The sequence below is a fragment of the Engraulis encrasicolus genome, chromosome 9 (genome assembly GCF_034702125.1).
Source record: "Engraulis encrasicolus isolate BLACKSEA-1 chromosome 9, IST_EnEncr_1.0, whole genome shotgun sequence".
Taxonomy (NCBI): Eukaryota; Metazoa; Chordata; class Actinopteri; order Clupeiformes; family Engraulidae; genus Engraulis; species Engraulis encrasicolus.
In genome coordinates, this window is record NC_085865.1 from 55,316,473 (window position 1) to 55,339,649 (window position 23,177).

Below are 23,177 nucleotides of genomic sequence, written 5' to 3' on the forward strand. Positions count from 1 at the left end.
TGATGGTGTCCTGCAATATAAGTCAGTGAATACAACAGTAGGCTATGTTTTAAATACATCGATGATGTACTGGCAGCCTGACATACAAACGGTAGGGTACTTTGCAGCACAAGATAACACATATGCACTGGCGTCAGATGGTATTTCGCAATAGGCTAATATAATGTGTTTCACGATCACTTTGAAGTAAAGCCACTGCACTGACACTCCAAAAACTGGCTTCTTTAGATGATAATTCTTCAGGTCTGTTCCTTTAAGAAGCTCGGGCGGAAAAGGGAAGACGGATTTGTCTTTCCCATGATGCCGTGCAAAAACTACAAGAGAGGGTCGGTGTCAACATACAACACTGAACCACATTCAACTGTCAAAATCTTACAAATAATCAGAGCGTACATACTCAAGAAATCTTCAGATGATTTCGCAATGGTGAAACTAGTTCAAGCTAACATATTTAGACTACACATTTCCCCGAGGCTTGAAGTTTCAGAGATACAATGGATCTAAACGAGAGGTAAGCAAAACAATGCCACCCATGTGCATCATCAAGACCAAGTCAAGTTTCTGTGAGCCTGTTAGTTTATTCCATTTAATCGAATTAAAATAAAACAGCTGCATTTAAAAGCTATTCGTTGCGCTATTAGTAAGATTACTTAACATGCTTTATCAAATCAATGTGTTATCAGGCAGATAAGGGGATCTCGGGAGATCAGTTGTTCTTTAACGTGCCTCTTTGAGGCAAACACACGCCTCGTATTCCCTCATTATTAGATAGCCTACATGATGATCATGATCTTGTTATGAGCTGGCGTTGCCTTTGTTCACCTGTTGCTAGAAGACTTTGTTTACTTTCATTCCTTTAGCCGAGTAAGAATTTTGATTTGAACCATGTTTTTAAAAAAATAAGATATCAAAAGGATACGAAACAAGTAAAGATACTTAGGCCTAACTGATCAGTGCCGCCGTGACGAAGCTTTTCTATAATCCAGACAGTAGGCGCTATTGCAGAGGAATTTGACATTTACTGTTAGAAAATGCAAATCTGTTTATCCTTATAATATGTCGGCTATTATGTAAGCAACATGGAGCACAGCAGTGTAGCACAGGGGCAACACAATGGCATTCGAGAGATCACATTCTTACATGGCAAGTTTGTGTTGAGGGATAGTCAAACTGGGCGTGTCAATACTCAAGATTCTTGATTTATACAAACACATAGTGACATATGCAGTCCACTGTTGTCTTGACATCTGCTAGTGGTAAAATACTCAACTAAGAATCATCCAAGAGTTAGAGAGAGATTAAATCAGACAAGGAGTGCATGCATAATGTAGAATCACTAAACATCAGATTAGTGTCCCCTCTCCTCCACCCCCTGTTGTTTCAGATAATCCAGTACCCATGGAACTACCTACAAAGAAAAGCAAATGGGAGTTGATTCTGGGACTTTTGTGTAGTCTGTAATAGATGCCCGATATATCTACCGGTATATGGGGGGCCTTATCACTGTAAAGTTTAGGAACCCCTGCCATGGTGCATGCAGACAACTTACTGCTGACCCTGGTATCGCAAAGTTTATAATACTCCTCCATCCTCCTTCATGACCCAGACACCCTGAGCATGGTACCATTCCGTCACATTGCTCTCTTGTAGTCAGTTTTATACTAACTTGTAAATGAAGTTCTGGCCCAATAGAATGTCTGAGAGAGTAGTGTGTGTGTGTGTGTGTATGTGTGTGTGTGTGTGTGTGTGTGTGTGTGTGTGTGTGTGTGTGTGTGTGTGTGTGTGTGTGTGTGTGTGTGTGTGTGTGTGTGTGTGTATGTGTGTGTGTATGTGTGTGTGTGTGTGTGTGTGTGTGTGTGTGTGTGACTGTTAATCTCTCACTGTGTGTCTCTCCCCAGGCTCCCCTTGGTGCTACCATGGCGTTGATCCTCTTCTCGTTTGTGGTGCGGGTTCGAGACGGGTTGCCCCTCTCTGCCTCCACTGACTTCCAGCACAGCGCAGAGCTCCAACAGCGGAAACAACAACTCAGGCTCCTCTCAAAACAGCTGCACAGATATCCAGAGAGGGGCACACTCCATGGAGAGGAACTGCACATCTAGTGAGTCACACACACACACACACACACACACACACACACACACACACACACACACACACACACACACACACACACACACACACACACACACACACACACACACACACACACAGCTGTACAGGTACCCAGAGAGGGGCATACTGCACAAAGATGAATTCCACATCTAGTAAGGCACGCACACACACACACACACTTCTGGAAGCTTGTTCCACCACTGAGGGAGAATGACAGAGAACAGTTTTGACTGGGACCTCTTAGAGCGAGCAGGGGGCATTGCTAGGTGGTTTGTGGTGGAGGAGCACATCTAGTGAGCCGCACGCACGCATGCACACACACACACACACACACACACACACACACACACACACACACACACACACACACACACACACACACACACACACACACACACACACACACACACACACTGCAGCTCTAATCAGTGTAATCGCAAACACCCCAAAGGCGACAAGAGTTGCAGCGTTGCAGGAAATAATTGACTTTGTAAGGAGGATCTGGCGATAAGAGGCGATTTTTGTAGCACGAGTGACTGTTTGCAGTTGAACATCAGCGAATATTATAATGATGAGCTATGATGCGGATCGCCGACAGCTGCAGGAGAGAAGTGAATCGATGAAATGCTTGCATTCTGCTTTTAATGGTCATATTTTGTCGCTCTTGCCCTGAAAACATTCTGGCAACGCTTTGTCGTGTTTGTCTCTATTGCTGTGTTTGTACAGTAAGGCTCCTTGCCAGTTTCCAGAGCTGTTAAGTGTTTTTCAGCAACAACATAGTTTATTGATGGTGTAACAACTATGTAATATCATTTTGTAGTGTTGTACTTACACCATGAATTTACTTTTGCTTTTACTTTGGCCGCCTCTACCCAGGACTATATCCAGAGAGGCATATGCAGTGAATATTGTTAAAGGGGTTAAAGGGTGAGTTCAGCCAATTTCAACATGCAGTTGTAATGCTCACACTACCCTCGACTTGTCAGTGCCTTAGAATTTTTTTTTCAGCCTTTTTTCGAGAGCCTGGTCATTGTAATGGGGGCGGGTGTTTGTTTACATAAAAAAAAACATCTCAATTTATTCCCAGTAACATCCAAAAGGTTATGCAACATCAGCAGACAACTAGCAAACAATAATACCTCTTTGGGAAATATTTGGAGTAGGCCTATGGGGTCATTTCACGTGAAATCAGACACTTTGGGACCCGACCGACCCGGATTTCAATCATACTTGGTGTGCCTTTTCAGTAGCAAGGTAGCACCCCAGAACTGCATTAGTTTGAATCTGACACTAATATTAAGGGAGAAACAGACTAGGAAAGGTTCACATGTGAGGGTAGGACACTATACATTCAGCCTTGAATATATCAGTCAGTGTTAGTCACAAAAAGATGCCTGTGGTGTTGTTTGAAAGCTCTTTTCTGGCTCTACATATTACACAGTCACCTTGGAATACAACTACTCTCAGAATATGAATTATGATAAATTGAAAAATTTCAAATTGAATATCTAAAAAACTCATATTTTAAAATGGCCAGTTCCTTGTCCAAACGTAGCCGGCAATGTCATGAGCAGCACCTAAAATGCTGGTGTTCGGTTTGTTATTCATTTCAGAGAGATGTTGACTCACAAATATGGCATCATACAGACCCACTTACTAATAATATGGTAATACCATAGTAGCATCACATGACAAAACAAAAACAAAACAAAAATGGTCAGTGTCCATGGTCCCAGGTTTCAGAAACTAAGGCAGATGTCCATTTATACACACCAAATGATGATATGTGAATGTTTGAACATTCCTTCTCTGTGTACCTGTGCCTCTCTTCCCTTTACCGTACATTAAAGAGATAATCAATGGCTACACTCTCATTTTGTACTCTACCAGTGCATTTGAAGCAGCAGCTGTGTCTTTTGTAGATAATGTATAAGTACATCCCGTTGCAGTTACAGGTTCCACTACCAGAAGCACATCCTGATGATCCATGACAAGTCTATCTGGTCTGAAGGGAAAAGTGAAGGATGGAGAGTAGTAGCATACAAATGGATGGATTGTGGCCTGCACTGGTTGTTCCAGTGAAATGATTGAATAGCATCTTGAATTACAAAACTATAGTTTTAAAAACGTTCCTTGTTCAAGGGAGTCAGTCAAGGATAATGTCAAGAACATCCATTGCCAGTTTGCCACAACAGAGATGTACCATCATGAAGCTGAGAACCTGTTGAAAAGGTTTGAATCTGCAAGAACTATTCCAGGTACTCAAAAACTACACAGCTTCTGCCCATTGTCAATGGACACAGTGGAAGTTAGGCCATTTTCAGCATTCAGAGAAGGCAGAGTTGAAAGGGTGAGCTCAGTAAAGGAATGTGTTACATTTTCAAGCATCAAAGGGTATATTGTAGCTGTATATGATGGCAACTGGTGGCTAGCATGTGCTGAGGAATGTATGCCGAGCACTGGAGAGGTGAAACTGAACTTCCTGCATCCTCATGGGCCATCTCCATCCTTCACTTTTCCCTTCAGACCAGATAGACTTGTCATGGATCATCAGGATGTGCTTCTGGTAGTGGAACCTGTAACTGCAACGGGACGTACTTATACATTATCTACAAAAGACACAGCTGCTGCTTCAAATGCACTGGTAGAGTACAAAAGGAGAGTGTAGCCATTGATTATCTCTTTAAAGTACGGTAAAGGAAGATGGCACAGGTACACAGAGAAGGAATGTTCAAACATTCACATATCATCATTTGGTGTGTATAAATGGACATCTGCCTTAGTTTCTGAAACCTGGGACCATGGACACTGACCATTTTTGTTTTGTTTTGTCATGTGATGCTACTATGGTATTACCATATTATTAGTAAGTGGTCTGTATGATGCCATATTTGTGAGTCAACATCTCTCTGAAATGAATAACAAACCGAACACCAGCATTTTAGGTGCTGCTCATGACATTGCCGGCTACGTTTGGACAAGGAACTGGCCATTTTAAAATATGAGTTTTTTAGATATTCAATTTTAAATTTTTCAATTTATCATAATTCATATTCTGAGAGTAGTTGTATTCCAAGGTGACTGTGTAATATGTAGAGCCAGAAAAGAGCTTTCAAACAACACCACAGGCATCTTTTTGTGACTAACACTGACTGATATATTCAAGGCTGAATGTATAGTGTCCTACCCTCACATGTGAACCTTTCCTAGTCTGTTTCTCCCTTAATATTAGTGTCAGATTCAAACCAATGCAGTTCTGGGGTGCTATCTTTGCTTACTGAAAAGGCACACCAAGTATGATTGAAATCCGGGTCGGTCGGGTCCCAAAGTGTCTGATTTCACGTGAAATGACCCTATGTTAGAAAATTTTAAAATGTAAACAAAATCTGCCATCTCTCATTAGTATAGCGCAGATCTCGGAAAGGGCTGAGCCGGGTAGCGTGAGCAATACAACAGCATACTGAAATTGGCAGAACTGGTCCTTTAAGTAGGATCAGTAGAGAAAGGGGAGTAGAGATGCCCCTAAGGGAAAAGAACACAAACCTTCTGGGGCTCTGACCACTAGATTAAAGAGCCAGGTTTATTAGTGTGACAGTCAGAGGAGCACTTCCACAACACCCCTTTACACAACCCTTTTGGTCAAGTTCATAGTGAAAAGAAATCACCTTTTTCTTTACTTTCCAGGTCAACTAATTGCACAGTGCTTCTACCAAAACACTCTTTTGTCAGGACCATATTAATAGTAGCAGCATCCTGTCACCACTGCACGGTGTGCCTATGCCAGTGTATAGACTATGGCTGAAAACACAAACATTGATATTTTGTCTTTTGAAACTGTGGTCCTAGTTATTTGTGGCTCACTAGTACATCCATCCAGAACGGAATTTGCATAAACCCACACATATAAATCATAGTACGCACCAAGTTTAGTGCCTCCCTGAGCCTGACCTTCCAGTGTTGTGCATAAGTGAGCTACTCTCTTGGCGCGTTCAGACCAACAGATAACCGTGCCAAGTGCCCGTTCCTACACCTAATCTCGAACCGGCCGGCGTGTTCACACCACAGATAGTAGCGTTCACAAACCAGAAAGTTGGTTCACAATGCAAACTGAAAAATACTTGGTTTTCCTCCGCAAACTGTCACGACTACATGGACGTCAGCAGGTTCATCCGGATAACACACAGTCACTTGTGGTCAAGTTCAGAGTCCGGTATGAACGCGGGTGGTTAGCAGGTCAGCATTTTAGGGCCGAACATAACTGGTGTGGGCATAGGCACCGGCAGCAGTACCGTTCTGGTCGGCCTGAAAACGGTATCTGTGGGGCACAGGGCTGTGTGCCAGAGCTGACGGCAGTAGACTAGCCAATGGGTGGCAGCAGAGAGCTGCTTCTAGGGTGCAGAGATCAGTGGAGTTCTTGGCTGGACTGTAGCAGGGCTATTTTTATACCACCCTTGAAGGCATTCATGCCAACATCAAGTCATCCACCAGATGGAGCCTTTTCAAGAATTATAAATGGGTGTAGCTTTTCAGCAACAGATTATATGAGATTGCCGTGGGATTGCCTGCATTGGATAATTGTTCCATTTCAAAATGTAGAGACTTCAGAGGAAAGAGGCCAGAGGCATTTAGGAAGATGGTCTTAAGATCACAGGTTGCGGGTTCAAATCCCACCTTTATCTCTGCCTACAGCTCGATCCTTGGCTGAAGTGCCATTGAGCAAGGCACCTAACCCCACATTGCTCCAGGGACTGTAACTCATTCCCTGCAAATAAATGTAAGTCGCTCTGGATAAAATAATCAGCTAAATGTAATGTAGTGTCAGAAAATGTAGTGGAATTTCACAGAAACTGATTTTAAATGACAGAATGTGAATATGCAGATTCACTCCACAACACTCAAAGTTCCCATCAAGATCTCGCACATGCACAGGGTTTGTTTGTTCCCTGCAGGGTCACTTCTATTTTGTTTCAACACTTTTGCTTTTGTTCTGGTTTCCTGTGGTACACTGGTGAATTAGTTTGTTTACAGCCTTGTTGCAACTGTGGGGGGGGGGGGGGGGGGGGGGGGGGGGGGGGCAAGGAGGGCATGTGCCCTGGGGCCCGGGGACCTCCCATATTGGTAGTAGGGGCCCTATCTTGACCATGGAAAGTAAGAGGACCCGAACAGTGCTTTACCCAGGGGCCCTGTGTGCCATTGTTCCGCCACTGCGTAGCAAAAGGCATTGTTTGCATCCGGCATGGTCATTAGTGAGCTGCACAGGCTTGTTTGTTTATACTAAAGGCCTTGATGTGGCCACACTAGCAGCAGCACGGGTCTCAAGTCTTGTTTGCACGAGCGAGGTCATTTGTTTACGGTCTCCACCTCCATGTCACGGTGACAGTGGCCTTGTTCTAGTGATGTAAACCGAAGCAGCTGCATTCTGTCAGTCAGAAACGCTTTGTGGGCACTATGCAATTACAATGCAATGAGTTCAGCACAGAATTAATTCTCGACCGCATGCGGCTGCATTTGTTCTAAGACTAGAATGAGGACAGTGTTGTTTCCTCATTCCTCATTTTTTGTGCCCTGTCTCGGTACCAGCAGGGCTTGACATTGGCACATGCCAACCGGCGAAATGCTGGTAAAACTTGGCTGTGGCTAGTAGTAGGGCTGTACAATACAGTGAATTTATATCGTGATATCAATATTGCTGTCAAACAATATCAAACTTCATTATACTTGAAGCGATATTTTAGTTTTTTTGTGTATACTGCCAAAGGTAGGTTACACTAAGTGCAATACTTTCCCCTCCTTGAGCCACACTCATGCAGAACACCATTGTCTGTTTCTTTATGGCCCTCCACTCACACTGCTGAAGGGAGGGAAGATTGTGTTTGTATTTGGCCATCACAAAAAATAAGTTTGGGCACCCCTGCTGTAATGTAATGTAATTCATCTCCTCTCTCTCTTCTCTTGTAGTTTCCTGTCGAGTGGGGGCGTGGGCTACATGGCCGTGTGTTCCTGTGAGCTTCCTGTGGCGTTAGCTTTCTGCTTCCTGCAAGACGTGCGTTGGGAGTTCTCCACCCGCTACCCCGACGCTACTGTTGCCATAGCAACCAGGCCATACCCCTTCCTGGAGTTCGGTAAGTTTGGGACAATGTGGAGACCAGGCTCACTCATGGGTTTTGTCAACACTTTGCTATAATAAACGTGTGTGTGTGTGCGTGTGCGTGAGCGTGTGCAGACAGCAGCATCCAGAAGTTGAAACAGCACTACAATAAGAGCGGGTGTCCCTCTATGGGGGTGACACTTGCGGAGGTGACGGATGAGCTACGCAGCAGTCCCCCACACACCATCACCCTCGACGACCTACAGTCTAGCAACGGGGCAGCCAATGGCCATGCAGAACAAGCAGCCGCCACCGGTGAGACCACACACTTTACTAAAGACACGCTTGGACTGAGACATTTTGTTGCGTGTTTTTGTTATTGTAGAAATGGGTGTCACAATGAAGATTTAAACATTATGATATTACCACTACTGTTATGCTTTTTGAACAAGGATGCATTGCTCTGCGTTTACAAAATTATGTTATTGAGTTACTGCTGTTACTAACAATTAGCATATCCAATACCACAATAATATTTAAGTACTTTTATCATTACTGCTTCTATGATGAATAACCATCCAAATGTGTGTGTTTTTTGTTTGTTTGTTTACTTTTTGCTTTCCTTTTTGTTGACTTTGGCATATGACCTTCATTGAAGTTAATAGATACACAATACAAGGCAAGTATGTGTGTGCAGAGTGAGAGTAGAGAGTAGTGTAGTATAGTGTAGTGTAATGTAGAGTAGAGTAACTGCCAAGTGCCCAAAAATATTTTTGTCTGGCGAGTTGGTCTAGCCTTGTTCATTGTAGGATCACAACAACAACACACAGAGGCACAAACTCCTGTCCACCTGTAAGTAGGGGTGGGCGATATGACGATATTAAATCGTGAATCGTGATATTGAGTAAAAGATCGTCTCGAATCTGCCAAAGTGGAGAAATCGTATAGATCGTCTTGCAGTGAGGATGTTTATTATCAGCATCAGAGTGACGTTTTCTCACTTGTGTTGTTGTCTTCACTTTATTCTTTACATTATTGTATTCCAATTGTACACTTTATGAGAGTATCATCAGTGTGTTAACATTTTATTGACTGCAAATTACAAATTTCAAGTATATGAAAGTTGTTTTTTGTTGTTTTTATTTTTTGGATGGAAGATCGTGATAAAAAATCGAAATCGAGATTTCATGTTAAAAAATCGTGATACAACATTTTTGCCATATCGCCCACCCCTACCTGTAACAACGCAATATTTCTTTCACCCTTTGTTTGGGTCAGGCTTTGGCAGGACGGTGGAGAGGAGACTGCAAAATGCGGTTGTTTGATTGGTCAGCCAATTCAAACCACAATTCGTCCGACAGCGGTTTGGTCCCACCCACAGCCTTCAGCGTCTGAAGCGAGCATGTCCAGACTGAAGTTTTGACATTTAGTCTGGCTAGTGTACTATACTAATTGTGTGTGTGTGTGTGTGTGTGTGTGTGTGTGTGTGTGTGTGTGTGTGTGTGTGTGTGTGTGTGTGTGTGTGTGTGTGTGTGTGTGTGTGTTATAGGTCCTAGTCAACGTTTGGAGCCAGTGTCCGCTCCTGGTATTCTCTCCCTGGTCCTCAACATCATGTGTGCAGCCCTCAACCTCATAAGGGGAGTACACCTTATGGAGTACACATTACAGGTAACACACACAGACACACACACACACACACACACACACACACACACACACACACACACACACACGCTAATCCATTTTATTTGCGGATGAAAAAAAATCTCAATTTAAGTCAACACTAATTGGCGTGGAATATGGAATCACTCGCCGTAGTATTGGAAAACGTTTACAATATATCTGTATCCATGTGATGCCTGGTTTTGTCTGATCTTGAGGCTGTTTTTGTTGTGTCTGCAGGATGACTATGATGGCATTTGGAATGTAGTGGCCTTCCTGGTGGCCTTCCTCTGCTGCGTATGCCAGGTAATCTCCACATACTAACCCTACACAATTACACTTCAATCTTAAAGGAACAGTCCACCTCATTTCAGGAAATTGCACATATGTAGTTAAGTCCTGGTAAAATTAGAAAACGCATGGGATTTTTCTTCCCTGTTTTTGCATTGCCTAGATGAACTGTTTGGCTATATTAAGCGTAGAAATGGAAATCTATGGAACTAAACAAAACATCATCAAATTTACTTTAAAACCTTTTTAAGATTAATGTAAAATTCACCATAGTGCAAAACTGCTATTTAATTTTCGTCCAGTGATCACTTGTGGTTTGATGCTAATGGTTATTTCCACTTCCATTGATTACGCAAATCATTCTAATACTAATAAGTCTAAATAATGAACACACTGAGAAGAAACTTATACGAACATTCATGTTTAATACTTGGAAATACTGCAAATATCAGAAAATAAAAAAGGATGGACTGTTACTTTAAAAAACCCTTTCACCAGTTACTGGAAGTAAATTAAGATCTTAAAGGTGCCCTATTATGCTATTTAGAATAACTTTCATTGTTAATATTTTGCTTTACTGTGGTTAGTGGAGTTAATTTTGAATGATCACTTGTTTTCATGTCCATTATTTTTTATCATTGTGTACATGCACCCTACGCCGCCTGTTTGAAACGCGTGGAAGTGCAGAATGTTAGACCCTTCAACATTCTGAAATCTCGACGCAGCATGGAGCGTTTCATCAAGCATTCTATTACTAATATTACGTCAGCAGCACAGCTGTTTTTGACCTGGAATCCAACCCTGTAGCCTATGTCTAAAGTTGACAGCCAAATAGTTCACCCAATGTCCACAATTAATCTGAAAAGGACGCATCATAAGTCCCACGTTGTTATTTGGGCACCTTGCTGTGTCATTTGCTGAAACCCAGTCCCTATCCAATGCGAGTCTTCCGTGCATGGGCTTCAGTTTGATTTCAAAATCGCTTGGGACAATTAGGCTGCCATTAATCTGAGAAAGGGTTGAAAGTGCTGGGTACAGGCTATTGCTTCCGATTTGAGGTTTCATGAAATAATACGCATATTGCATCTGATGCGTAATAACGCGATTGTGACCATATTTATAAAAAAAAAAAACAAAACAAAAAACTAATAGCCATCTGCACTGTCTTGTTTATTTCTGATATCCTGCGCTGAAGAATCTTTATCTCAAACATTATTAACGCAACAGTAGGGGCCTGATTGGTTAACCCGCTGTCTAGCCTTGCATACTGCAGCCCTAAAGTTGAAGTTATCAGCCAAGTTTACTGCTCGCAAACAGACAAGTGTCGTGCTGGTCTAGGTGGGAGAAGTCTAGATCTGCTGTTGACAGGTGGAAATTTGAAGACACAAAGAATGTTCTGGGATTGAAATCTGATCACATTCCCTTGTTAATGACAAGTTAACCTTCACAAAATAGGATATCCAATAAGCTAATCATCTGCAATTGCTGTACACAGTTCAAAGGATAGGCCTATTTATTCAGCGAAGTTGTGAACATTGTCTTCGCTCCCGCGGCAGCCCCCATCTGGCTGTCAAAGACGCAGTCCGAAATTGAAAGAGTGCGCCCAGTAAGACAAGGGCACGACTTGTCGGACTCAAACCTATCAATTCAACGTCTGTCAGTGATATCGTGACACCCTATTTGTGATATGAACTCCGTGTTCAAATTCGTCCTGTGGTCTATTTGCAAGCCAGACTGAATAGGCTACTGAGCGCACGCGTTGTTGGCTTTTAAAAATGAGTTCCTGTTTGCTCGTTGTCTGTAGGCCTAATGCACAATGGTGATACGCTATGCTTCATAAAAATACATTTCAAGGTATTTTCAGGTGCATGGTGTCGTGTTCTGTGAAATAACTCAACGTGAGTCTTGACTGTAGGACTGCCATCTTTAATCTGTCTCGCTCACGTTCCACACTTTCATATATAGCCCTCCAATAAACAGGCAACAGCTCCCCCCAACTGGCAAGGATAATATTGCAACATAAACACAACACCACATCTCCCTTTCCTAGAACTAGAGATCAGAGGGTGGACTGCCTCAGTCTCAGCAGACCTTGGGGTTTATTCTGCCCCAGTGGTTGGCAGGTCTGTTCCTAAGATTTACAAATGAAAACAACAACAATGAAAGGGATATCAGGTAACCTGGAACTCTTAAGTAACTGCAACTTATCCCATACACTCAGTAATAACATCACCCCCGCCCCCAGTTCACAAGTCCATTCTGTTTGGTTTAACAATGGTCCTCCCAGATCTGGTTCTGAGAGAGGGGGTCCCTGCTGCTGCAGCCGGAGGTGTCACGGCAGGTGACAAAGGCGGCGGTTCAGCAGGCGACTCAAGGGTTGTCAGCTGTGCTGGGGCCCCAGCATTCTGCTCAGGTGTTTGGAGAGGTATCAGATGCTGACGATTTCTCCGGACTACCCCCTGCGGTAGATCTACCATGTATGACCTGGGAGTGGAGTGCTTTTCGATCACAGTTCCTGGCACCTTTTCATTTGTCACCCATACCTTGTCGCCTGGCGACAGGTTTGAGAGCACTCGTGTACGGTGACGCTTGTTGTAGTTGTCTGCAGTTGAAATCCTCCTCTCTTTTTCCAACTGTGAGAAACTGGCACTGTCTGGGAGTATGGGGTCAAATTGTGCAGGATGGGACGGCAGAGTGGTACGAAGACGCCGGCCCATGAGCAGCTGGGCTGGGCTGTACCCGCACTGGAGTGGTGTGGCCCTATAGGCAAGTAGAGCCAGGTAGGGGTCCTCTGCCTTTTTCAGCAGATTTTTCACTGTTTGGACCGCCCGCTCCGCTTCCCCGTTGCTCTGTGGGAATGCAGGGCTGCTGGTCACATGCTTGAAGCCATACGAATCAGCGAAAGAAGAGAAGGCCTGTCCCGAAAATTGCGGCCCATTATCTGACATCAGCGTCTCCGGGATGCCGTGGCGGGCAAACATGGACTTCAGGTGAGTGATGACATCGGTGGACCTGGTGTGGCACAATGCAGCAATTTCGACGAATCTGGAAAGGTAGTCGACAACCAGCAGGTAAGTTTTCCCTTCCAACACGAATAAGTCTGCCCCCAACTTTTGCCATGGACGCTGAGGACATTCAGTTGGTTTGAGCGGCTCTTTGGGGTTGCGTCGTTCTTTTATGCAGGTCCTGCACCGGAGCACCATGTCATTTATTTGTTGACTGAGTCCCGGCCACCACACGGACTCCCGAGCACGTGCCTTGCATTTCACTATCCCGAGGTGGCCCTCATGTAGCTTTGAAAGTACCTCATTCCGCAGTGCAGATGGGATGACCAGTCGCATTCCTTTGAGTAGAAGGCCGTCATTGACGGTCAACGTTGCACGCTCGGGCCAGTAATTCGTTAACACCGGCTCCTGTTTGGTATGGCCCGGCCAGCCTTCAGCACACAAAGTCATTACGCGTGAGCAAACATTGTCAGCTTTCAATTGCTCTTTTAAGGTCTCCAGGTAGGAAGCGCTGACAGGTAAGTGGTCCATGATTGAATCCACATAGATGTTTGTGCTTTCCATGAACTCTGTATCTTCAGAGGATATGCGCGCTGTCACCGGTGAGCGTGACAGTGTGTCAGCTGTCCAAAGTGTTTTCCCCGGGGCATACACAATGGAATACGTGTAGCGCATCAGCCTCATCCTGAAGCGCTGGATTCTTGGAGGCAGAAGATCTAGCGCTTGGGCCCCCAGGAGGCTCAGGAGGGGTTTGTGGTCGGTCTCCAGGCAGAATTGGATCCCGATAAGGAACTGCTTGAATCGCTCACATGCCCAAGTGAGGCCAAGCGCCTCCTTCTCGACTTGTGCATACCGCTGTTCGGTCTGGGTAAGTGAGCGCGATGCGTATGCCACTGGCCTCCATGCGTCCCCCCATTTTTGAAGAAGAACGCCTCCCAGCCCATAGGACGACGCGTCAGCAGAGACCTTGGTCTCTCTGTTGGGGTCATACGTGGCCAACACTGGAGGAGAAGACAGGACTTTTTTTAACTCCTTAAATGCCATGTCCTGGGCCACATCCCAAACCCAGGCATTTTTCTTTGACAGCAGGTCACGCAGTGGTTTATCCTTGTCTGACAGCTGAGGAATGAATCTGCCTAACTGATTTACCATTCCAAGAAAGCTTCGTACCTCTGAGACATTCGTGGGCACTTTCATCTCTGTGATGGCCTCGGTTTTCATTGGGTCAGGATGTAAACCCTCCACTGAGATGACGTGGCCTAAGAAGACGACTTTTCCCTTCGAGAGATCGCACTTATCTGTATTGAGGGTAATGCCGGCATCCTCCAGCCTTTGTAAGACAGCATGCAGCCTGAGGTCATGTTGCTCCTGATTTTGCCCCCACACAAGAAGGTCGTCAACATGGCAAATCACTCCTTCCAGTCCCTCAATGACCTCCGCCATCCTGCATTGAAAATGTTCTGTAGCTGAGGCAATGCCAAAGGGAAGGCGGTTAAAGTGGAACCGGCCAAAAGGGGTGATAAATGTGGTGTACTTTGCCGATGCCTCTGTGAGGGGAATCTGCCAAAAACCCATATTGGCATCCAATTTGCTGAATACTTTAGCTCCGGCAAGTTGACCCAGGCTCTGCTCTACCGATGGCAATATGTATTTCTCCCGGCATACATACTGATTGAGGCCAGTCAAATCCACACACAGCCTGACCTTGTTGTCCTTTTTGGGAACGACGACCAGTCCGGCACACCAGTCGGTTGGCTCCTCCACACGGCTGATGACACCCAGGTCTTCCATGCGATGGAGCTCTGCTCTAACCTTGTCCAGCAACGGCAGAGGAATCCTCCGTGGCGCTTTCAGGGACACTGGAACTGCTCCAGGTTTCAGCTTGATTGTGTATGGCTGCTGGATCATACCTAGGCCGCTGCATAGTTTGGGGTAAGCAGATTTTAGTGTGTCCATGTCTATGCTGTCGACACGGTGCAGCAGGCCAAGGGCTTTAATGGCTGGTAGCCCAAGCAGTGGTCTACCTAAGTTTTTGACCACATACACATTCTCAAGAGCACTCTTATCTCCAATAGTCAATTGCAGTCTGGCGAACCCTGCCACATCCAATGGGACCTGTCCCGGCCCATACAAGGGCTTCCTTGGCTTTTGGAGTGCTGGTTGCTCTGCATTTGAAAAGATGTTGCGGAAGTCTGACTGTGAGACAACTGTTACATCAGCTCCAGTATCAAGCTTAAAGGTAAGTGATTTTTCCTGTATGCCTATGTCAACCGTCCATGCATCAGAGTCATTAGTCACAGCACCAAGGAAGAAGTTCTCCTCCTCCTCCTCTATGCCATGCACAGCCCTGCCTGCTCGACACACACGCTGAAAGTGGCCCATCTTCCCACATCCATGGCACTCTGCATTGTTTGCTGGGCATTCATGTTTAGCATGCAGTGCACCTCCACATTTGTAACAGTTGGACCCTTTTGTAATTTTATGTTGACTGTCCTGTGACTTGAGCCCATACATTTTTGACTGATTGAATTTACTTTTATTTCTCTGTGGCCTCCCCTGACGCAATGCATCTACAGAGGTAGCATCCATTTGCTTTGTGCCCACATCATTTCTCAATAAAGCTTGCTGCTTTTTCACTTCCTCTGATTGTCTAGCCACATCAATGGCTTTCTCAAGGGTTAAATCTTCTTTCATTTGCAAGCGCTCAGACAGCTTTAAGTCTGCCAATCCAACGACTATTCTGTCTCGGACGAGTTCGTCATGCAAAGTCCCATAGTTGCAGTGCTCTGCTAGCCCGTACAGAGCAGTGACGAACGTCTCAACACTCTCGTTCGGTTCTTGTTTCCGGGAATTAAATCTTGCACGCTCATAAACGATGTTCTTTTTGACAACAAAGAACTTCTCAAATCCCTCTTTCACTTTTGCATAATCGAGCTGATCCGCAGCACTTAGTTTTAGTCCTTTTAAAACATCATCAGCGTCATCCCCCATGCAATACATTAAAGTATTCACCTGGTTTTCCTGCGAGCTTGATGTTAAGTTGCTTGCCTGGCGGAACCGCTCGAAGCGTCTTATCCATTTTGGCCACTCGTGCGGTTTGCCGAAGTCAAACGGATCGGGCGGCTGAATGCTGAAAGTTGCGCTGGAAGTAGCCATCCTGTTAGCGCTAGCCTCTTGGCGCGCTGCTGGGGCTGCCTCTACCACAGGTGCTACTACTGCAGCTGGCTCTCCACGCCCTGGCAGTTCAGCGTCCTCGCCGTCACTCATCAAACTTTCTCACCAACTCGGCCCTTTTCCAAATAGGTGATTCTATCATGCACTAGCGTCTGTCCGAAATCACAACACTTCTGACACCATGTCGTGTTCTGTGAAATAACTCAACGTGAGTCTTGACTGTAGGACTGCCATCTTTAATAATCTGTCTCGCTCACGTTCCACACTTACATATATAGCCCCAGATAAACAGGCAACAGCTCCCCCCAACTGGCAAGGATAATATTGCAACATAAACACAACACCACACATGGTTTCATTTTAGTAACTGCATTTCTTTAGTCCCCGGCAGAAATGATGCGCCCACTAGATTGGAAGCGCAATGGGCAGTCCTCGATGGATTGGTTTCATACTGGGTCTTATAATAACGCCTAGGCCTAGTCTCGGTTTCGTGGTTTTTTTGTTCGCATTTATCGACAGGACATGATTTTTTTTATATAACAATAGGCCCTATCCGTTTCAGTTTCATTATTTTTGGCATGCCGCCCGACGACTCGACCAGTTTTAAACGACGTCAAGCCAATATCCACGTTGCTCTTGCAGATATGATGAACAAAACTGCGTTGCATTTTAATTACTGAATTGTAGCCTACGCATAGCCTATACTAACTGGCTAATCCTTGCCAACATTGCTGATGCAAACGGCTGCTGGTCATGTCGTGATACCTATTTGGATAACATCAGCGCACGTCTTCTAATTAATGTTATGCTTCAAGCGGCAATACAAGTGTAGGGTTTTCACATCTTACCAAACAAAAGTTAGTCTTGCCAACAGCATATGCAAAACGGCCCTGAAGCGAATAGAGAGAGAAAGGAGAGATTCGAGTCTTTCACCCACTTGGAAGTGTTTTGGATTCTCAGTGCGCAACTGCGTTAACGCGTTCTGCCTGTTTTCGACCTTCCTCATTCAACTGTTTCTGACCCGTTAGCCATAGGCCTACCAACCGGTATTTTATCAATGTAAAATGCAGCTTTAATATCACAATGAAACAAAAATATATAACTTGGGCCACAGGTGAGTGTAGCCTCCAGTCTAGACCGATGCTGTAGCCAATTGACGGAGCCGATTTATGAATTGAAAATAAAAAACATGCCTAATGGAATAAACTTGTGGATGGCGAAATCCTACACTATCCTTGTAGGCTACACTATTCTTGTACACTATTTTGTACACTGAGTGGTGTATTCACAAATAGGATACATCTCATCACAATACTGTCAAATTCAGATAAGCCTAGGCTATGTGGCTGCGATGAACAAATGCGCATTAGGTCTACTGTCTCTGCAATTAATAAATGGTCTGTGACATCGTCAACACTCCATCCCATAAGCAGCAATGTTAGGTACAGCATGACGTAGACCCGTACCGGAAACAAAAGCTATAGAATGTTGAAAACCCAACCACGCGTTCTCTGACAGTTGAGAAATAGCGTTCCTGCGGCAGAGAAATTCTCCCCCAAGAGGCCAATTTGTGAAATGCAGCTTTCACCAAGCTTTTACATACAACAGATGCTGTGTAACCCAATAAATGGGTAGTGGACATGAAAAAGCATAATAGGACCCCTTTAAGCAAAAGAAGCAATTGAATAAAATTAAGAGTTGTGATAGATGTTAATATTCTAATATTATTCAATGTTCTCTCCCAGTGCCAACTGTGCATTACATTATATTAAAATGTATATTAAAATAATATTCTGTTCCAGTGCCACCTCTACTTTTTCCATTCTTCTTATAAGAGCCTAAAGACCCTTTCGCTGCCCTGCATCTGCAAACTCTTCCTAACTTTAGCATATTTTAATGAGGTTCTGATGTTTCCTCTTGTCTCCCAGTGCCAGCTCTACCTGTTCCACTGCTGTTATAGGAGGCTAAAGGCGTCCGTGCTTCTCTGCATTGTCGTCATCTGCAACCTCTTCCTTTTTGGCCTTCGCAACCAATGGCAACTCAGCTTCCATGTGGGCGTGGCCATTCTGTCCACCGCACTCACGGTCACACGCAGACTACAGGACAGGACAAATGACTGCGGAGTGTAGGAGACGCCACTGTCCCCTTCAGACTGTCACACGAAGACTACCGGACAAATGACATGACTGTCCCCCGCAGAATGGAGGACATCAATCTTACCCATATAAACTACAGGACAGGACGGAACAAGTGACTGGAGTAAAGAAGACATTACTGTCACACAAAGACTACAAATGAATGTGGGGTATAAAGGGACAAATTAATGAGTAGTAGCCACAAATTACAGGACAGGACAAGACAAGAGGCAGTGGAGTATAAGGGGCGCCACTGTCACCTGCAGATTTCAGGACCGGAAAGGACAAACTGATGTGTTTTATAAGAGTCTGTCACTCTTCGACCACAAACTGCAGGACAGGACAAACCTCTTTGAGCTGTACATTAAGAGCTCTCTCTGGTTAGCAGATCGCAGGATAGGACCAGTGGCTGTGGAACAGATATCTCTCATCTGAAAATGGAAGATGTGGCCAAATTGAGTGTGGAGAAGAGACAAATGGTATGATTGAAGATTGTGAAGACGTGGAAGGATGGGCAGATGAGTGGATGGAGGTTTTCCTGCATCTCTGGTGTGAAGACTTCACTTGGTTGTACTTTCAGGATTACTCTGGATAGGAAATCAATGTAATCAGTGGGATGGTCTTAAACAGGAGAGAGTGTGTGTGCGTGCATCTGTGTGTCTGAGAATAACATAAATGGTTTGCCAAAGTATGGCACACACCTTGCCAAAATATCACAAGGAATCATCATGCAGACTGGCATCATGTAAAGGCTGTGTATCTCACGCCAGTGCATTCTGCATTGAGGTGCGACGCCATGGCAAGTTAAGTCGTGGTCCTCAACGCCACGGTAAAGCACTTTTGTAATGTGACGAGGTTTGCACAGTTTTCCCGTCATGTCAGCAGATTTCTGTTGCCATGGCGAATTTCTGTTGCTAAACGCAAAAATGCTCTGCTGTGTGCCCTGACCAAATCCATGCCTAACCCTAATGTGTCAGTAAAGCAATGTTTCTGCTACTTTTGCTAAGAACAGTGAAATAAGCAAGGAATCTGGAAGTTTGTTGCAAAATTGTGCCCAGACCAAAACCAACGCTAAACCTAACCTGTCTCAGGGCGTTATGTAGCACGAGTCAACCTGCAAAGGCGTCGTGCACAAAGGTGATGGACGGTTCAAATCGGCGTGTTATCTTTCTTACTTTTATGATGCCATGTTGCATCATGAGATCAGTGGTAATTATGCATGAGCACTGATGCTGCACTCATCTGTTCTCTCATCTGCATTTCAACATATAGCAGAGCTCTCACACACAACTTCCCACGCAAGGTATGTTAGCATTTAACACAAACCCTACACCGTGTCAATGTGGTATAATCCTGTAGAAGACCTCTACACACACTTTACACACACACATTACAGACATATTGTCTCTAATGTGGCACACACACACACACACACACACACACACACACACACACACACACACACACACACACACACACACACACACACACACACACACACACTCTCAGTTGCACATACAGTATCTTTCAGATCACTGACAGACATGTCATCTTAAAAAGGAATGCTCTGTGAGGTAACAGACATTGTAGTCTTTGAATATGAAGCTCTGGTTAAGGTGAAGGTTCTCTGTGGAGGTTCAGAAGCATTGCGTCCAGTCAGTCTCATTTTACACTGACGCATCCGTAAATCCACTTGGTAACATGCCAATATGTTTAATACAGTAGGTTTGCAGGGTTTTGGACTGAAAAGACATAAATTACCGGGTAGAAGTACTTGATTTGCACTAGGATTTTTTTCTTTCCTTCTTTTAATTTATTGACTTTTGTTTACTCAAAATGCATTTGTTTTGTTGTTCAAGTCTTAATTTGTGTGATACTGGTGTGTAAGTAACTACATACTTTACATGCAGTGATGATGGTAATTAGGTTATGTTGGTTGCATTTTTTTGTATCATGGTTTTAGCTATTTTAGGACACAAGAGGTCCTTAGTTGATTTTTTAAATTATGCTATTCTGGAAGTTGTCGCAGGTCTTGAGTTTGCAAGAGGTCGTAATTTGACGTAAATTATGTAGCCTAATTTTGCAAGTTGTCACAGGTCTTAAGTTTGCAAGGGGTCCTAATTTGACTTATATTGTGTAATTCCACCAATGTTTGTGGCCGATATAAGCTAACGTTTAGAATAGCTTTTTGCACTTGGTAGTCGTTGTTTACAAAATCTAGATATCAGTCTCTAATATAGAGTGTGGTAAATTTTGTAATTGTAATTGAGAAGTCAGAGTTGGTTTCTAAACTGAACAGCTCCATTATCTCTGTGTTCAGTACTCTTATGATGTCACAACCATAGACATCGCATACGTAGTAATACTTGTTCATATTTGGGGACAAATTATGATACTGACTCAAAAATAACTTTTCTAATGGACAGTTTTTTTTAATAATGAGATGTAACTGACAAGGAAGGAGTTGTGAATGTACTGCTTGAGAATTATCAATCCTGAATATATACTAGAGGGGATGGGACATTTCCAGGAGAATGGTGTAGTGACTTTACATCACAACAGGGGTGTAAAGAAGAAATTGACCAAAAGTACTGTTCTGCATTAAAGACATGGAGTTGATTTGAACAAGTTTAATGTTTAATAGAAGGAATGTTGCACTGAAGTTAATGGAGTCGTGATTGTGAGGAACTGGCACCCTCAAAATTCAACATGATGTTTAAAGAGATCACATTTGAGAACAGAAAATTGTGCAGGGTATTTGAAAGCAAAAACTGTGCTATTGAATTCAAGGATATTTTCTTATACTAGATGTTTGTTTGGCAGTTTGTACTTACTTCACAACCAGGCTGCGTTTACGTGCACTGAAGGAATGCCTTCACGTATTTTTTCCATATTTACCATTTTAATGTCATTGCCATACTAACTAAAGGGAAGGACGAGTACCGGTACTGTACCACTCACTCATGTGCCCTGCTGCCTGCATTGATCTGAATACTGCTATAACACACTCATACACAGCTTATCGTGTGGGTGTTTGTAATATTATTATTATCATTATTATTAATCATAATAATAATTTCTTAGTGTGAGAGTGCTGAGGGGTAAAATGATGACCACAATTTGCAGTGTTACATCAGCGCTCTCACATATTGCTGTAATGCACACCATCATTATTTCCTATCCTGCCACATGTCTCTAATGTATACAACAGGTGCAGTCCATTATCCAAACTCCCGTCCTTGATTTGTGCTTGTGGCCTCGCGCTTCACTGACGCTTCGCCTCTGTGGAGAAAAGAATAAAGTTTCCCTGCTGTCGGCTTAGACACAAAAACTTTTGGAGGACTTTTCCCTTTTCAACATCCTGAATGCAAACCTTTGCGGTTTTGCAAAACATTTCATTAAACTACTATCATCAAGGAGGTCTTTTGACATCATCACAAGGCCACAAGCATGAGGGAGGACAGGAGTTTGGGTAAAGGAATGGACCCAGGGTGGCCTGGCAAATGTATACACTTCAAATAATTGGTGTTTGCAGTCACTTTCAATGACTGCTCTCAATTTAGCCGAACTCATGGCGTAGACACATCAGACGTCTGATGAAATAATGAATATGCTCTATTACATTTAGACAGTTAAATTAAATACACGGAAATGCTTGCCATACAATTATTTAAAGTGTACATTTCCCTCCCTGTGGGCAGTTTTGCATGAGGCTTTTGGTACAGTTTGGTACAGCTGCTTATGTGATGCTGCTTTTAGCTAAAGATCTTCAGTTACAGCTTGGTGATTGTATGTTTTTAAAGCGGAATGAAGAACTGCTTTTGTATCAGACGTCAGCCATTTTTACAAAGATGTAAAACCTCTTGTTTCCTCTGCATTATATTAGAAGTAAGGTGTTCATTTCTCATTGTACACAAGGATGGATTGCTACATGGGCCTACCAGGCCCAACAGGCCAGTCATGGGGGCCCTGAAGGCCACACTTCTATATATCCTTTTTCAATTTGCATTAAAATAACATTTTTAACAACCCTTTTAAAATCTTCTAAATTTCTCGGCGGACATACCCCAAACAACCTAACATCTATAACATCTGGCCTAAAACCCTGAATCTTTTTCTGGAGTAGCAACACCCATGGAGAGGGCCCTTATCTGGCCCAGGGGCCCATGGAATCACAATCCGTCCCTGGTTCATCGCTTCTTAAATCCTTACATATCACACATCCCTTCCTAGTACGTCTTAATATGTTTTATAACTTTGATGATGAGCTCTGGTTTTTTTCACTTTCAGATGATGAGCTCTATTTTTCCACTTTTAGATACCCATTGTGAGGACATCGAATAGTAGGCCTATACAACTTAAATAATAATGCCAAAACAACTAGATCATTGAGGTAGATGTTGTGTGTGCTGCTGACCCACACACCGCCTTACTACCTGCAGCACCTGTGGATGGATAATAAGTAGGCCTTTATAAAGTAAAGTAAAACCTTAAATTATTATATATCATAATGATAATAGGTAGTAGTTTTGAAATGGCTGTTGGTCTGTGACATCGGAGTGTATCAAATGGATCAAATTGTACCAAATCATTGTTTTAAGCTATTTAACCCAGAGTCAGATCATAGTTTATGAGTCAAGACTTGAATAGAACCATTTTTGTGAGGTAAATTACTCCCACCCCTCATAGTAGGACATTCTAGTCCTCAAT

General features: G+C 43.7%; 1 protein-coding gene across 1 annotated transcript in view; it reads left to right on the forward strand.

Moving 5' to 3' along the window:
• The first annotated feature begins 270 nt into the window (after nt 1-270).
• Nucleotides 271-23,177, forward strand: part of sec22c (SEC22 homolog C, vesicle trafficking protein) — a 23,952-nt gene continuing 1,045 nt past the window's right edge. Inside the window, exons 1-7 of the mRNA XM_063207466.1 lie at nt 271-511; nt 1,899-2,098; nt 8,071-8,234; nt 8,336-8,515; nt 9,750-9,868; nt 10,103-10,168; nt 18,261-23,177. The exon at nt 18,261-23,177 is cut by the window's right edge and continues 1,045 nt beyond it. Of these exons, the coding sequence (XP_063063536.1) occupies nt 1,917-2,098; nt 8,071-8,234; nt 8,336-8,515; nt 9,750-9,868; nt 10,103-10,168; nt 18,261-18,461 (912 nt within the window). The 5' untranslated portion in view covers nt 271-511; nt 1,899-1,916 and the 3' untranslated portion in view covers nt 18,462-23,177. The remainder of the gene's footprint in view (nt 512-1,898; nt 2,099-8,070; nt 8,235-8,335; nt 8,516-9,749; nt 9,869-10,102; nt 10,169-18,260) is intronic.